The following is a 17,478-nucleotide window of genomic DNA, read 5'->3' on the forward strand; positions in this document are numbered from 1 at the left end:
CCAATAAAAAAATATAAATGCAAATAATTTAAAATGGTAAATTCATATGCAATGAAAGCCAATTTGTAAATAGTTAAGACATAATATATATCAATTCGTGATAAAATATAAGTGGATCTATCTCCTGTATTATTCAATTTTGAATCAAGTTTAAAACTATTTCTAATAGAAGAAAAATCACAAATTGATGGAAATACAGTAAGTACACTTGCCCCTCCCTTTTCAGTAGAAAACAGTGCCAAGACCCGAGTGAATGCCTGAAACCCCAGATAGTAGGGAAACCTACGTATACTACGTCTTTCTACCTGATAACCAAGCCAGCCACTGAGTGCTAATGCGGCAGCGTGAGTGCGTGGGACACAAAGGGATGCCCTGCATCCCTCTCATCCCTCTCGGTATGGAGCAGGACAGCACAAGGTGAAATGGTAAGCAACTTACAACTTAAGAATTGTTTATTTCTAAAATTTTCCATTTAATATTTTTGAGAATTTGGTTAACTGCAGGTAACTAAAACTTAAAATCACTTTATTTTTAAAATTTTTGATTAGATTTATTCATCTGAAATTAAGGTGACATGTACATACTATACAGATAACTCAGATAAAAAATCCACATGAAATTGAAAGATTTTGGCCATGTTAACGAAATTCACCAGAACATGTTAACTAAAATTTACTTAACTGTGTCAGAAAAAAGTTGTTTTTCTTGAAAAAACAAACCTCTGTTTCCTTCTCTGTTATCACTAAATATAAGAAATTCTTCACATATGCAAGTTAATCTATAAAGGTATAAAATGTATTTCCTCGAATACAATATTCTTCGCAAGAATAATTCACATAAAAAAGAAAGGGGCCTGGTGCAAAGCGGCCGGCTGTGGTGGCTCACCCCTCTAATCCCAGCACTTTTGGAGGCTGAGGCCAGTGGATCACCTGAGGTCGGGAGATCGAGACCAGCCTGGCCAACATGGAGAAACCCCCGTCTCTACTAAAAATACAAAATTAGTTGGGCCGTGGTGGCATATGCCTGATAACACAGCTACTCAGGAGGCCAAGGCAAAGGTATTGCTTGAACTGGAGAGGCAGAGGTTGTGGTGATCCAAGATTACTCCACTGCAGCCTCAAGGCAGTGGAGACAGGGTTTCTCCATGTTGGCCTGGTTCTCGATCTCCTGACCTCAGGTGATCCACTCGCCTCAGCCTCCAAAAGTGCTGGGATTACAGGGGTGAGCCACCATACCCGGCCGCTTTGCAGGCGGCCCCTTTCTTTTTTATGTGAATTATTCTTGCGAAGAATATTGTATTCGAGGAAATACATTTTCTACCTTTATAGATTACTTTTGCAACAAGAGCGAAACTCCATCTCAAAAAAAAGAAAAGAAAAAGAGAAAAAGAAAAGTGGGCAGGGCGCAGTGGCTCACACCTGTAATCCCAGCATTCTGGGAGGCCAAGGCAGACAGATCGCTTGAGCTCAGGAGTTCGAGACCAGCCTGGGCAACATGGCAAAACTCTGTCTCTACAGAAAACGTTTCAAAACAATGAGCCGGGTGTGGTGATGCATGCCTGTGGTTCCAGCTACTTGGGAGGCTGAGGTGGAAGGATGGCTTGAGCGCAGGACATGGGAGTTGTGGTGGGCTATGATTGTATCCCTGCACTCCAGCCTTGACAACAGGGCCAGACCCTATCTCAAAACAAAACAAAACAAAACAAAAAGAAGGAATGAAAAATAATTTAAACAGTGACAGAATAGAAATAAAAACAAAGAAAAGCACAGACACAAATCACAGAGGTAAAAATGGAGAAGGAAATAAGGGAACTGGTTTTAAAATAAGAGACATTTATTTTGTGGTGATAGTGCATATTTTAAAGACATCTAAAATTTAAGACTGCTTAAAACTAATAGGTAAAAATTAATTCAGAAATATGCATAGTTACCTAAAGGTCTTATCATGACAAATCAAAAATGCAAGGTATAAAAGGGTATAAGAGACTATAATATCTACGAGTGAAAATTAGGACGCCATTCCCAAGCAATCAGACTTTTTCCAAACCAAAGTAAAACTACATCTCTACTTATGCAGGGTGACATCATCTAAATCTGCAGCAGGTTCTAGTATCTGGGAATAGACTAGAACAGAGACTATGAACTGGAAGTCCTGAAGCTGTCTCCAAATCTGGCCTCCATATGTTTTGTTTCACCTACACAATGTTAAAAAAGTAAGTGGAATCCAGATTTCCAACTCTGACAAATGGAAAGATCTGGAAAGCTAGATCTGCAGTCCCACATGGCAAGCTTCCCTGGAGCTGGCCAATAGCTTTTCTCTTCAAATATATTAACAAATGTAGGGAAAAAAGGATATATACACATCTTCAACATGAAAAGGTATTTGCTACAACTCAACGTGTAGTCTTAAAAAAGGTCTAAAAACAGGAAAAGGTGAATAAAACATATCTCAATACAACAATCAACGGAATAGAAAAATATATTAAAGTCAGGGGAAAAAGTTCACTATGACTGCCATTAATTTATAGTGACCTAGAGATACTACTCAATGACATTAGACAAGATAAAGCAATATACAGTATAAACTAGAAATGTCAGTCATTATTTTCAAATAATATTACCACATAATCTAAAAAACCTAGACACTCAGAACGATACCAAAGTTTTAATACAAGAAACTCAATACTTTCCCTATTTACAAAAAAAAAAAAAAACCTAAAATTTAAAAACATTACTGAGATACTTTTCAAAAAGAAAAAAAAAAAAAAAAGAAAAGATAAATTAATGGAAATGCGTACCCTATTCTTTGGGACAAAGACTAAAAGTTACAAAGACATCAGTTCTCCTTGGTTTAATTTATCATCTGTATACAAATACCAACAAGACTGTTTTTAGAACTGAAGTTTTTGGAACTTTAGCAGAAGATTCTAAATGCATCTGAAAAATAAATATGTGAAAATAGTCAAGAATACGCTTTTAAAAAGGAGCATCAAGAGAAGACTAGCTTTCTAGTTATCAAAGTACACTAAAAAGTTAAAACCTCTTGGTACCAGAACACTTGAATAAAAAGACAGATTAGTGGAGTAGAAGAGAGTCCAGAAAAGACATACACAGATGTGGGAGTGTGATAAAGGTGGCATTACATTTCAGTGGGGAAAATACGATTTCTTTAACAAATGATGTTTGCACATCTGGGTGGCCACCTGTGCCACCAAAAAAATAAAATTGAATCAAATATTTAGTTTAAAACATTAAATTATGGCCAAGCACAGCAGCTCATGAGTGTAATACCAGCACTTTGGGAGGCCAAGGCAGGAGGACTGCTCCAGGCCAGGAGTTCAAGACCAGCCTGGGCAACATAGCAAGACTCTGTCTCTACAAAAATAAAAGTAAAAAATTAGCCAGGTGTGCTGTGCACACCTATAGTCCTACCTACTCAGGAGGCTATGGCAGGAGGATCACTTGAGCCTGGGAGGTCAAGGCTGCAGTAAGCTATGATCATGACACTGCACTGCAGCCTGGGCAGCAGAGTGAGTCCCTATCTCAAAAACAAACAAACAAACAAACAAACAAAAAACCCTCAAATTATAAAAGTCAGATATAAGAGAAGGGTTTATTTTTCCATAATGTCAGTGATGACTAAATATCACCGAAGCTCAAAGTCATTAAACACTGACAAACTTAGCTATACATATATATATATAAATTTCTCTCCAGTTAAAAAAGTTTTTTAACACAAAAAGGCAAACAAATTAGAAAAAAATGTACAGCTGATCCTTGAACAACTCAGAGGTTAAGGACACTGACCCCCAATACAGTTAAAAATCCGCCCATATGATACCCAAAAAACTTAACTACCAATAGCCTCCTATTGACCGGAAGACTTACCAGTAACATCAACAGTTAACACATATTTTATATGTTATGTGTATTATATTACTGTGATCTTACATTAAAGCTAGAGGAAAAAAGCATTATTAAGAAAAGCATTATAAAGAAGAGAAAATATATCTCCTATTCATTAAGTGGAAATGATTTTCATCTCCATCTACATGTTGAGTAGGCTGAGGAAGTGGGGGGTCTTGCTGTCTCGGGGTGGCAGAGGTGGAAGAAAACCTGCATATAAGTGGACCCGTGCAGTTCCAATGTGTGTTGTCTAGGAGTAAACCGTATGAACAAATATATAGTTCACAAAATACTATCATCTTTAATACATTATGGACAAAAGAATTTAAGAATTAGTCTTGTGGGAAGATACAGGTATTCTTTAACAGGAAAAGCTCTCAACGTTACTCCTTGTAAGAAAAACGCAAATTAAACATACAATAAGAGACTATTTTCTAACTTATCAGATGAGTAAAAAAGATCCCCAAATTCCGAATACAATTTCTCAAAAAGGCTGTGAGGAAACAGGTGCTCCAATGATTGCTGCTGGAAAGGTCACTCTGCATAACTCCATGAAAGTGTAACTGTTTATCAAAAGGAAAGTGTAACTGTTTGCAAAATGTTTTTCATTTGTTATCAAGTACATTACCGACACCATGATAAAATTTCAGTAAGGTCAGTACACTGGACAAGTATTGGGTCATTTTTAATTTCCTGATATTGATGATTTTACTATGATTATGTACAAGAATGTCCTTGATTTTAGGAAATACACACTAAAGTATTTACATTTAAAAGAGCATTATATCTACAAGTCCCTCTCAGAAAATTCAAGAAAAAAATAGGTAGATGATGAAAGCTGTCACGCACAAATGCAGACCCCTCAGCCAGAGAAGACCTTCACGTGAAACATGAAAGCCTGAGTCACCTTCTTGCCTTTTGTTACAGAATATCTCACTGCACAGCCTAAGTGTTTGTTTGCTTTTTGTGTTTCTTTTTTCTTTTTTTAAACATTCTCTCAGTAGCAGACCTACTAGAACAGTGGGAATAGGGCATTCAAACCCAGTGGAACCACAGCAGCAAATCTTACTAAATAATCATCATACAAATCAGAAGTGACAGGTCAATGCTGGGAAGTCTTGGGGTTTCACCCAAAAGCCTCTGATAATGGTGTAGCTCTATGTCCCCACCTAAATCTCACCTTGAATGCTAATAATTCCCACATGTCGTGGGAGGGACCCGGTGGGAGGTAACTGAATCATGGGGGTGGGTTTTTCCTGTGCTGTTCTCGTGATAGTAAGTCTCACGAGATCTAACGGTTTCGTAAAGGCCAGGTCCCCAGCACACACCTCTCTTGCCTGCAGCCGTGTAAGATGTGACTTTGCTCCTCATTCACCTTCTGCCATGACTCTGAGGCCTCCTCAGCCATGTGGAACTATGAGTCAATTAAACCTTTTCCTTTATAAATTACCCATTCTCGGTTATGTCTTTATTACCAGCATGAGAGCAGACTAACACAGCCTCAACATAAACCTGGCCCTCATAGCCAGTGATAGGTTTAGAGACATGCTGCTAGGACTAGGCCAACAGAAGCATCTGACTGAAACTGTAAACGGAGGAATGGACCCTGCTGATGAAATGGAGCTAGTAAAATCTTTTTATTTTATTTTTTGACATGGAGTCTCACTCTGTCGCCCAGGCTGGAGTGCATTTGCATGATCTCAGCTCACTGCAACCTCTGCGGACCGGCTAGCTCAAGCTTTACCAGTTACTGCTGGCTCCTGTGCAGTTTTTGTTTCGACACTATAGCACTGGCAGGCTACACAGTTTATAGAAGCTGCAGAAGCAGCAAGCTTGCTATAGCAGTTAGCAGAAGCTCTTCCAGGATCTCATGGTGCCCCTTTCTCAGGTGCTGGTTCAATGGCTAGTGCTTTGCAAATATAGTGCAGCCATTGGTAATGCCAGGAGTTAGCTCCTATCAGCACATATCTGTGACATGAGTTCTTCACAGCTGAACCTCAGCACATTCCATGGGTATTAATGGCTTTCTTAGATCACAGGGGTCTGTAACACTGTCGTACAAAGGCGCGCAGCACAACTGCTTAGCGGTTCCTTAGATCTGACAGATCTCTCAAGAAACAATGAATCCTTTCATTGAGGATATTCTCAATAGAATACAAGACTTATCAGGGCTTTCTCCAGGGAGAATGGTTAACAGTCCTTATCAAAGAACAATAACCAACTATTTGTTTAGGAGACAGCTGGAGTACTGATTATTGATAGCAAACATCCATCAAAAAGGAAGCAAGCATTAATTGAGGAATCTGTGGACTCCACTGATGGAAAAGTTCAAATTTCTGTTAGGAACACCCATGCTGACAGCAGATGGAGAAAGGCAGGCATCCATAACAGACTGCCTCAACCACGCTGCTGGACTTGCCAGAGCAACAAGCAACCTGGGGCACAGTGGGGCTCTGCGCTGTTTACAGACATTCCCATCAGCCCTCTGCCATGCCTTATAGAGGATATGCTCAGAGCGGCATTCCCACGTTCCTTCATCTCATGATTACTTGCCTGGAGGATGAAGTCCTTCTGTTCCTCCTGTCTGCTCAGACATGTGCTCAAAGAAGGAAGAGACCCCCAGGAACTCATTCCTTTTATCAAGCAGATTACAGCCAAGCCTAAGACATCAGCATCCCCGTTGTATGACAGATGCTCATGCCTCTGCTCATGCAGTTGTTGAAGAACTGCTCTGAGCAGCAGAAGAAAACAACCAGTCTGCTGTTGAGAAAGGCAGATGCTGTGGACGAGTTACTCTGCTTCCCTTCAGTCAGTGACAGGCAGTGGAATGAGTGACACCACAAAAAGGTACAGAGAACAGACAAGGAGTGCTGGTCACTGTCTCGCAGGAGCAGCTGAATAGCCAGATCAAGTGCACACAATGGATTTTGTCCTCTGAAGTTGAGAATCTCGGGGAGAATGGGAGGGAACGTGGGATTTCTTGCTTCCATTTATAACAGCATTGCCCCCATGTGGCTTCCAGAACCTTTGAAACACATCTCAGTCCTGCCAGATGCACAAACAGTACTGGCTTATGTGGGCACACAGCGAGGACAGCGCATCTCAGATGCAGCCTACAATGCACTCAGCATCTTCAACAAGGAAGCCTGCCCTCCTCGCAGGCTGCCCAGAAATGACTTAGGACTTTTGTCAAGTGCTTCAGCAGCCTGAGGCTAAAGTTTTACGAGAATTATTTAAAGGTACTCTACCAGGGAGGAAACCCTAAGGACTGCATCTCTTTGGGTCTACTTCACAATGAGAATTCCAGTTAATAATTTATGGGGGAAAAAAAGCAATTTTTGTATGCCATTCACACTAGTATTTTTAACACTGCTTTGGGCTTACTGCAGTACACGTACTGGGGCTTTTCTGATACGAGGTCAGTTGCACCCATGGACACAGACCCCACGGAGAAGGAGAAGGGCTACTTGCACTTAGCTTATATGGAATTACAAAAATCAAATTTATTCCAAGCTGTAAGCACTTGGTAGACCACAAACAACAAAAAAAGAACAGGGGAGAAGGTTTGTTACAGGGCATTTTAAAAAGCACACGTGCAGAGATAATAATTTTAAAAGGCAGATGAGTCTAAGAGCCACACCATCCTGGAGCCAGTGGACTGAAACAGGCCAGCAGGATGCCGGCCGATGACAGCTGAGTAGAGAGTGAACTGAGGTTCACAGCAATGACCCCAGGCCATCAAGCAGTGGCTAAGTTCACAAGACCATATTCTGATCTAAGAAGGTCAAGTCTGCAACAACTTTTAGAAGTCTCCAACAACTTTTAGACGTCTCCACACACAATAGTTTCACTATACCACACAATTTTCATCCTTAAAAGAATAAATGATCAGCTTTCCAAAACACCTTTCACCATGATTTCTACAAAGCCAATACTTCCCCACAATAAATTTCGAACTTTACTAAAAATTCACAATGATTTATATGTCACAAGTTGTACAATAACTATAAAAACATTTGTTAAATTTTTAATGTAACTTCTTAAAATAAAGCAAATCCCACCAAAAACATACACTCTGATAAAAGTGAATAAATCAAAAGCAACAATTTAACATGGCAGAGTATGCTTAACTTAGGAACATAATGATGGTTAGTTTTGGGTGTTTGTTTTGGAGATGTAGTCTCGTCCTGTTGCCCAGGCTGGAGTGCAGTGGTACAATCTTGGCTCACGGCAACATCTGCCTCCAACTGACTCTCCTGCCTCAGCCTCCTGAGTAGCTGGGATTACAGGCCCGCACCACCACACCCAGCTAATTTTTGTATTTTTAGTAGAGACGGGCTTTCACTATGAAAATCAGGTTGGTCTCGAACTCCTGGCCTCGTGATCCACCCACCTCAGCCTCCCAAAGTGCTGGGATTACAGGGGTTAGCCACCGCATCCAGCACCAAGGTTAGTTATAAGTAATTAACATCATGACTTATGAGATAAGAACAGTTTTCCTCATGGTCTTTCTAAGATATTAAATGATATTCTGTCCTTGGTGAGGTATTTTCAGATACAATCACTATGTTAAAACAGCACTGGTCATTGAAAAGTTTTAATTAAAAGGAGTATCTTTATATACAAACATGTCCCCAGGCTAAGTGTGGTACCTCATGCCTATAATCTCAGCATTTTGGAAGGCTGGGGCAAGAGGATCACTTGAGGCCAGGAGTTCAAGACCAGCGTTGGCAACAGTGCAAGATCTCAGCTTTACAAAAAAAATGTTTTTCACTAGCCATGCATGGTGGCACAGGCCTGCAGTCCCAGCTACTTGGGAGGTTGAGGCAGAAGGACTGCTTGAGTGCAGAAGTTCAAGGCTACAGTGAGCTATGATCCCACCACTGTACTCCAGCCTGGACAACAGAGCAAGACCCAGTTTCCAAAAAAAAAAAAAAAAAAAAGTCCCCAATGGTTTTCTCATCACCACAAATGTCATGGGCAATTCTTAGAGCTGCATGCACTTACTCAGTAGTCTACGTGTGTATTGAATTTATTCAAGTCGTCCAGAAATTACACCATTGTTAGTTACCAACTCTGTAAACACAGCACTCCAAACGAGAACACCGTACAAGAAGGTTTGTAGCAATTCCATTTGGAATTCCCTGGCTAGCACTCAGTGCAGGGAGAATGCTGCTTCCAGCACATGCGGGCGAAGGTCTGGAAGGAGCATCACAGGGCGATGCTCACCTGCCAGGTTTAAGGGCCATGACTATGTGGTGCTTTCAGGAAGGAGAAGGTCTGACATGGCTCCTCACTCAGTGGCTGGCTGCCGTGTGAAAGCATCTCTGATTTCGCACAATAACTAGAGACAGTGGCCTACAAAACTGAGGCAGGCACTCCCACTCAGGCGGTAAATCTGCATCAGATTATCAGGAACACATAACACCCGTCACCTGGAAGGCCCTCACACAGCTAATCAAAACACGTGGAAATGGATCCTGTTTTTCCTTCCTTGCCCTGCTCAATACCAGGAAACTGCAGGAGAAACTGATTAGATTCCAGCATCCAGGTTTTCACTTAGGGAAAAGAAGGCCAGATCAAGGGGCAGAAGAGGAGGACTAGTGCTGTGTGGTTTGAGAAAGAAGAACTTGACAATCATGTTATAAATGAGAAAATGTATTCTAGGAAAGATGTCTTCACAGAAATGGCAATGTTATTCCATGCTTTGTAGCAAGAATACACTTGCTCCCCAAGACACCTGGAAAGGTTTTTACAGGAACAGTTTTGCCAAAAAGAAAGGAATCTATCTGTTTCAAGAAAGATGTAGTAAATTCCTGCTCCTATACAAAAAGCCATCTTGAGCGCTGTGGGATGTTGAGAAATGAAAGGGCTGTATTCCCAGTCAGAAAGAGCTTATTACCTAGAAGAGACATCTGACTGCATCTGTGCACAATTCACATGAGAGAACGCAGGAATCCTAAACACTCTAAGTGCTGTGGGAGGCGGGACAAGGAAAAGCATCGCTCAGGGTGTGCCCACAAAGAGGAGCATTGAAGATGCCTGATGATGGAGCACTGAAGATACTTCAATGATGGCCAAGATTTGACAAACAACAGAGGCAGAGGGAGAAGGAGAGCATCCTTGCTGCAGAAACGCAGGGACATCTAGAAACAGTAGGAATCCAGTTTCAGTATGATGCATACCAAGTTTGTGCCCAGAAGCACAGAGGGAGGGAGGACTGGAAATGCTGGCTGGACAGGTGACAGGATACTCAGGAGCCGAGAAATGGATCTGGGCATGTAACAGGAAAGGGTGAGGCGTGGAGGGAGCTGTGCTGTGGGGTCCTTTGATGATGAAGAGGAAAGGATTAGTCAGGCGTTACTACAATCACATGGCTGGATGCCAGAAGCACCAAGGGTGAGAAGACCTGAAGCAAAGTGGTGGATCTAAGTGGAGAGGAGGAGCCTAAGCAGAGCAGGGAGCAAACAGTCGGAGACAAGCTTTCAAGCCCCGGCGAGGAGTCAGGAGAAACTGAATACAGGAAAGAAGCAGGTTAAGGGAAAGGGATCCATTTAAGACATTTTATGGCTGTCATTCTTTTTAATTTTAAATACCAACCAACTACAGCTAGCTACACAACATTCAACAAACATATCCTATCACCTTCAGAAGAAAAAAGGGTGGCATATTTCTTAAAAACCAACAATATGCTATCCCAAATGTCTAAACTTTAAAGTTGAGCACAATTACCGGGTAGAAATGGTGATTTCTTCTTGATCATTTTTTTTTCTTTTTTATCCAGTTTCTCTGGGCTTTCCTGTTCTTTTTCTTGCTCCGCATCTGTAGGGTCCGTCTGCTCATTTGAAACACTGGAAACATCTGGGGTTTGAACCTGTGTTGCAGAAGTCTTGGCATGGCTGGAGTCATTAGGATGTGCTGCAACTGGAATTGAAGACAGCCCACTGTTTTCTAAGGCTTGCTAAGACAGAACAAAACTAAAAGGTTAGAAGATACGATGGCCCAAATCTGCCTACCAAAATCAATCGCAAAGATGTCATAAAGCTTTACCTATAGAATTCTAATTCCACTCCAAGAAATAAGAACCTACAATTCCAAGTCATCACTTATAAGTGAGGCTTCCAACCCTTGGAGGCTATAATATCCCATCTGATGTCTGACAACTTGTCCCGCCCAAAATATGATAAACATTTACATTTCTAAATTGAAGGGAATTAAAATCGATTTGACTTTTAGAAATCTTACGTCACACCACTTTAGCTGCCTCTAAATAGATTTGGGAATTCCTATTTTAAGACTCGTGAGTTACACTGGGTTTACCTTTAAGGTATGGGCTGTGGAATGACACCCTGACATTCCTCATAGCCGTGGCCAGCCCTTCCCCATGAAAGCATAGGAGGAAGGTTACTTTAACCAAGCAACAGAGAGAGGGGAGGAGAAGGAGGCCCCTCTCGTTAGCAGTGAAGAGTGTGTCACGTGGCGCTGGACTGGAAGGCTGGGAGTCCTGCGCCCCTGCCCCTGTCCTGTCCTGCATATGCAGGCACTGCCCACATACCCACAAGAGAAGGCCAGGCAGTATGAACGCTTCAGAACTGAACTGTCAACACCCATGACTGCCTCCAAATCATACACCGGAACTCAAGAAAGAATAAAATACTTTTTCCACCTCTGTCAACATAAATAGATACAACTTCGGAAAAGCGTTGTTCTTTTCAAGTAAATTCACTTTTGAAAAAAAAAAGTTTGTGATTTTTTAAAAAATGTATAGATTAATAAATCATTTGAATGCTGCACCATCCATAAGCAATTAAGCAGGCACATGAAGTCTTTTCGGTTCAGACACATTTTTATGAGGATACCCTGACTCTGATCAGCCCTGCATATTTATCTCTCAATCATGATTCTTGGTTTCTGACCCAGCTCGAGCGCGTAAGCCTCATGCCGCAGGTAAGCGTGCTTCACCTGTAAAATGTCCTGGTTGATGCCCACTGTGATGCTCAGCTGCTGCCCGGGCTGTGGGGACTGACCCGACTCCACCGGCCCCGGCTCCGAGAGCTCCAGGAGCTGCTGGATGACGTCGCTCACCGCCTGGGAGCTCGGCTGGCTGGAGGCTGACGTGGCTTGGGCTTCCGTCTGTTGAAGAGGTAACGTCTGAAAGAGTGTGGCCTGAAACACGGAGACATTTTCATTAAAAATACAATTTTGCTCTTCAATTTAAAAAGAAAAAGAAAAAACAGGCAATACCCTCTTTGAGGGTGTTCAAATCTAAGAGTATCCTAAACATAAATTTTAAATACAATGCCTCACAGATTTTTGTCTTTGGCACGATATTGGCTCTTTAAAGAACATGATAAATTGTTCTAATGCAATTTTTAAAAGTTTTTCCAAGTGGGCAGTAGAGACTCAAGCTGGCAGATTGAGCACACAAACCCTCACCTTCCTGTTGGCCCAATAAAATGAAGTGAGGGATTTAAAAAATACTAAGTTATACAATTTTTAAAAGTAAGAAAGAAACCACTCCAGTTGAAATAATTCAACAAATTTCTGAAAAATTATTCCTGCAGGGAAACTGGAGGAAAAATGCTGTAATGCTATAGCCAAGAAAACCTAAGTCAGAGGAAAGGGCTGTGATGGGAGACGGAGCCAGCCCCATTCCTGCAGGGCTCGGGAATCCGAAACGATGGATCCAGAAGACGGTGGACGGCAGGGAAACTACCCTGCAGGACACTGTGAGGGTGGGACACTGTGAAGGCGGGTTTTTGTCGAAACCTGTAGAATGGACGACTCAGAGAGTGAACCCTGATGGAAACTATGGACTTTGGTTAATAACAGTAATATATCCACATTCGTTCGCCAGCTGTAACAAATGCACCCGGCCAATGCACCATGTCAGAAATGGGGAAACTGAGCACGGGAGCAGGAGAGTGTATGGCAGTTTCTGTACTTTCTGCCACATTGTCTGTAAACCCAAAACTGCTCTAAAATTCAAGTCTATCAATTTAGAAAATAAGAACAAAAACAGAAGAAAAAATATTAGGACTGAAAATGAATGCCCTTGTCACTCATACAGTGGCAGACAGGCACTTACTCTGAGGCAATTAAAAAAAAAAAGAGAACTCTCTAAGTATCATTTATCTCTAAAAAAGATAAAAAATAATAAATGACCTGGGAAGAAGTAGGACACCTTTTGTGGCACTGAGTTCCCCAGAATAAATGTAAGTCTTTTTTGTTGCCACCAGGGTCCCCTGACGGGCTGGCTGCCCGGCCACTCACACTCAAGGTGACCCTGGGTCAGCAAGCAGCGTCCACGTGTTAACAATTCACACACAGGCTACCGCCGCCCCTTCCTGAAACACAAGCAGGCAACGAAAGATGACGAGACGGACACAGGAGGGAGAAGGGGAGATGACCCAGGCAAACAGCTCGATGAGCACAAAAAACTTTTTAAAATGCTGACTGGATTTCAGAGAAAGTGTATCAAACCAGAAAAAAAAGTAGTGAAAAATAAACAATCATATCATTACAAGGTAGAGCTCTCAGAAATTAAAAATCTTACTGTAAAAAAAAAAAAAATCAAAAGAGTCATAAGATAAAGCTGAGGAGACTTCTTCAAGCCACCCTCGGTGGCTCATGCCTGTAATCCCAGGGCTTTGGAAGTTTAAGGTGGGAGGATTTCTTGAGGCCAGGAGTTTGAGACCACCTTGGGCAACACAGTGAGACCTCGTCTTACAAAAAATTTAAAAATGAGTTGAGCTTGGTAGCATGCACCTGTAGTGCCAGGTACTCAGGAGGCTGAGACAGGAGGATCGCTTGAGCCCAGGAGTTCAAGGTTACAGTGAGCTATGATTACGCCACTGCACTCCAACCTGGGTGACAGAGGAAAAAACCTTAGGACTGAAAAAGGCCAAGAGTTAGAAAACGTGAAAGGTAAAATATAAGACATGTAGAGTCAATCCAGGCAGTTAGTTGAACACTGATTCTAGGCAGTCCTGAAAAAGAATATATATAATTTAACTTCTAATGCTCTTCCCTGCCCAAGTAAGGGTGTAAAGTAAGGGAGATTCCAGGTTTCTAAATCTCTCTACTACATTTCGTTTTATCGAGAATATAAGTGCTTACGATGATCTGGACTATTATTCCAGATTGCTCACTATATCTACATTTTGATGTGCATAATGCCAAAGGAAATGATAAAAACTAATATTTGGTTGATTTACACAACATTAAAAATTTTATTTAAGAAAATTCAGACGAAAATAGAATTTTGAAGACATAACTATTGGACTCTAATTATTCTCCAACTTGATAATTCATTTTACAACAATCTACCTGGTCAAGAACAAACTGAGGAACCATCCCATACTGCAAATGTTAGGAAAAAAGAAAAGAAAAAACAAACACTAAAGGTAAACCTAACATTTAAAAACTAAGAATTCATTAGACTTATTTTCCATATTGGTAAGAGGCAGCTGTTGACGTAACACAACCAAGTAACTGCATTCATAAGCATACATTAACACTTCTCACACGTTTGTATTTAATGTCTACTACTATTAAGATACCACAGTCGATGCTCAGATTTGACCATTTATTAATCTGTTGAGAGAATGGTGCAGTACAAGTAACTAACTGAGGCTGAGCTAAAGACACCTACAGAGAAAATAAGAGTGTGTATGTCTGTGTGTGTGTGCACCTCTGTCTCTCTGTGTGTAGACATATGTATTTAGAGTCATAAAATTTTTAACTATGTGTACTGGCTAACATAAATTAGTTTCAAAAGTCCAAAGACTTGGGAAAAATTATCACTGTCACATAAGAAAAGACAAATATTATCTACAAAGGATAATTCCTAAATTATAAGGCTAAAGAATATTCAATAATCATCAGTAACACTGTAGAAATGATCTTTCACAAATTAACGATTACATTTTGTCTTATTTTTACAGGTTCAGATGACAGTCCATTAAGTCATCTAATTATTATTCTCAAATTTCAAAAGACTAATTTTCTTTCTTTAAAAAGTCACACCTTATCTCCATGTAAAAAACTTTGATAGCACCTTTTTAGTACCAAATATTCAATTGTAAAGGTCATATTTTAAATGATAGATTTTAGTTTAAAAAGCAGCTCTTCCAAATTACTAAACTTACCGTTAAAACATGAGCAGTCTCTGTAGAACTTGTTGAATTCTGTGGCCCACCCATATGCATCTTGCTGATATGCGTGTTTAAGCTGCCTAAACTTTTAAATACACAACTACATTCTGTACAGTTATAGGTAGGGCCATTCTTAACCTAAGGAATAAAACAGAAAAAAATGATGTTTTACAATTAATTGTTAAGTGAAAACATTTAAATTATAGCAAATTATAATTTACCATTCCATTCAAAACGACAGAAATAATCTAACCCTTCAACATTACCTTTTTTTCCTTTAAATTAGATAGTTCTAGAATCAATGACCGAACTCTGTAAACAATATTGCCAGTATAAGATGAACTTAAATTTTAGTCTTTTCTATAAAATAGAAATTATTCAAGAGTGAGAAAACACATTTTTCAATTATTGTAATTTAATAAAAACAAACTATCAGGCATAAGACATTCTCAGTTAAACAGTTGAATACAATATTCAATAGCAAAGGCCAGTTATATATAAACACATATTACACCAAATATGCTTTCAGATGGCCAAAACCACAGAGGTTAGGAACAACGATCATAATGATACATGAATCTTTCATCACTTTTCATATTCCATATCAACAACTAATTTTTTTTCTTTTTTTTTCCTTTTTTTTTTTTTTTTTTTTTTGTCGCCCAGGCTGGAGCGCAGTGGCACAATCTAGGCCCACTGCAACCTCCACCTCCCAGGTTCAAGCAATTCTCCTGCCTCAGCCTCCAAGTAGCTGGTATTACAGGCACCCGCCACTGCACCCAGCTCCTTTTTGTATTTTAGTAGAGATGGGGTTTTGCCAGGCTGGTCTCGAACTCCTGACCTCAGGCGATCCACCTGCCTTGGCCTCCCAAAGTGCTGGGATTACAGGCGTGAGCCACCGCACCCAACCTAACAACTAATTTTTACAACTATCATAATTCCAGAAACTATAGAAACCAGTAAAATGAATAAGAAGAGCTATGAACAGAGAAAATAACTAAAATATTCTTTCTCTATGACTAAAAGCCAGTGCTAGTTACTGTAGAACTATGAAGGCTAGCTTGAAAACTCATTGGCCCCTCTGAACTTGAGTAAGACTTCTATTCTGTTTCTGGTGCCTCTTTAAGAACCAAATTTAGATTCCTCACAGGACTGTGTAACATTTACTAACCAATCTTTAGAGGCTCTTTCTGGAACAACCCAACCCAGTACAGCTCCCAGAGCGCCTCTCAGTGGCAACAGGCAAGTCTCTAGGCCCCTTAGTAGAGGAGGAGTTTTTTGAACTCACAAGGCTGCTTTAGGTTGCAGCGATGTATTTCTGGGTGCTACACAAATATATGATCCTTCCTACGCGATCATCTTCACCCAGAGGCAACTCCACAAGGATGACTTATAATAGCCCAAACTGACTCTTCTGAAATCTGAAGGTAACTCAATACCTCACTAATTCTGGCATGCCTTCCTAATGTCTCTGGGTCTTAGATAATAAAAAGATTAACTCATTGAATATGGAACTCAATCTGTTCACGAAACTACGTGCAGTGTGCAGGGTTTTTTCCTCATTTTAGATTCTCTTTTTCATTTTAGACATTATTCTGCTTATCTAAGATCAAAGACAGCTTCTACTAGTTTTTGTTAAACTTGGATAGTGGGTGTTAACTCTCAGCTCACTTCAGTGTTAGTTAAGGTATTACTCTAAGGAAAAAATTAAGGGATACACATTTGCTGTTAAGAATATGATAGCTTTCATTCTGCAAAATTGTTTCACAGGATATATTGATTCATGATAAAAGTATTTGTGTTGTTTAAATACTTTTTTGTATTCTACAATTAAAATATAAATCAATAAATGATGACAGTTAAAGCAAAGATTGACCTGCTTTACAGAAATGCTAGCAGAGGCTCTACGCGTCAGCACGCTCTGCAGACAACAGAAAATTCCCACGGGAAATCATCACTGTAGCCAAAAGAGTTGACAAGCAGCATGGAAGGAAATGAACAGACCAGGTCTCTGTCCAAGAGGGAATGGACATGTCCTACATGAGCTCTGAGTATCAGCAGTAAGAAAAACACTTTTCTCACAATTTTATTTCCCATCTTTTAATTTCTTACACTTGCCTGTGTTTCGAGTTTGCTAAAGGGATGAATACATTATTTAGAACGAAGGACTATAACTAACGACGGTATTAGAATTATTTTCAAATATTTATTCACCAAAGCCATGCTGTCAGCAAGAAGACAAAAACATAGTCGTTTCCATTTCTTCCACAGGTAATAAACCAGAAAAATTTCCATGTATGTATTTTCTAAAACAGGGCCTGCTCAGCACAAAATTAATCTACATTTTTTTTAAATGGAAGAGAATTTGTCGGGTCCATTTATTAACCCAAAAGCTACCTACTGTCCCTGTGAAATAC

At 40.3% G+C, this 17,478-nt stretch overlaps 1 protein-coding gene across 5 annotated transcripts in view; it reads right to left on the bottom strand.

Moving 5' to 3' along the window:
• The window catches only part of ZNF236 (zinc finger protein 236), a 160,523-nt gene that overhangs the window by 80,911 nt on the left and 62,134 nt on the right, over positions 1-17,478 (bottom strand). For all 5 annotated transcript variants that reach the window (XM_074383234.1, XM_074383235.1, XM_074383233.1 and 2 more), the window contains 3 exons: positions 15,056-15,199; positions 11,868-12,071; positions 10,638-10,866 (listed from right to left, as the gene is read on the bottom strand). In XM_074383234.1, the coding sequence (XP_074239335.1) occupies positions 10,638-10,866; positions 11,868-12,071; positions 15,056-15,199 (577 nt within the window). The remainder of the gene's footprint in view (positions 1-10,637; positions 10,867-11,867; positions 12,072-15,055; positions 15,200-17,478) is intronic.

Source organism: Saimiri boliviensis, chromosome 13, assembly GCF_048565385.1.
Source record: "Saimiri boliviensis isolate mSaiBol1 chromosome 13, mSaiBol1.pri, whole genome shotgun sequence".
Lineage (NCBI taxonomy): Eukaryota > Metazoa > Chordata > Mammalia > Primates > Cebidae > Saimiri > Saimiri boliviensis.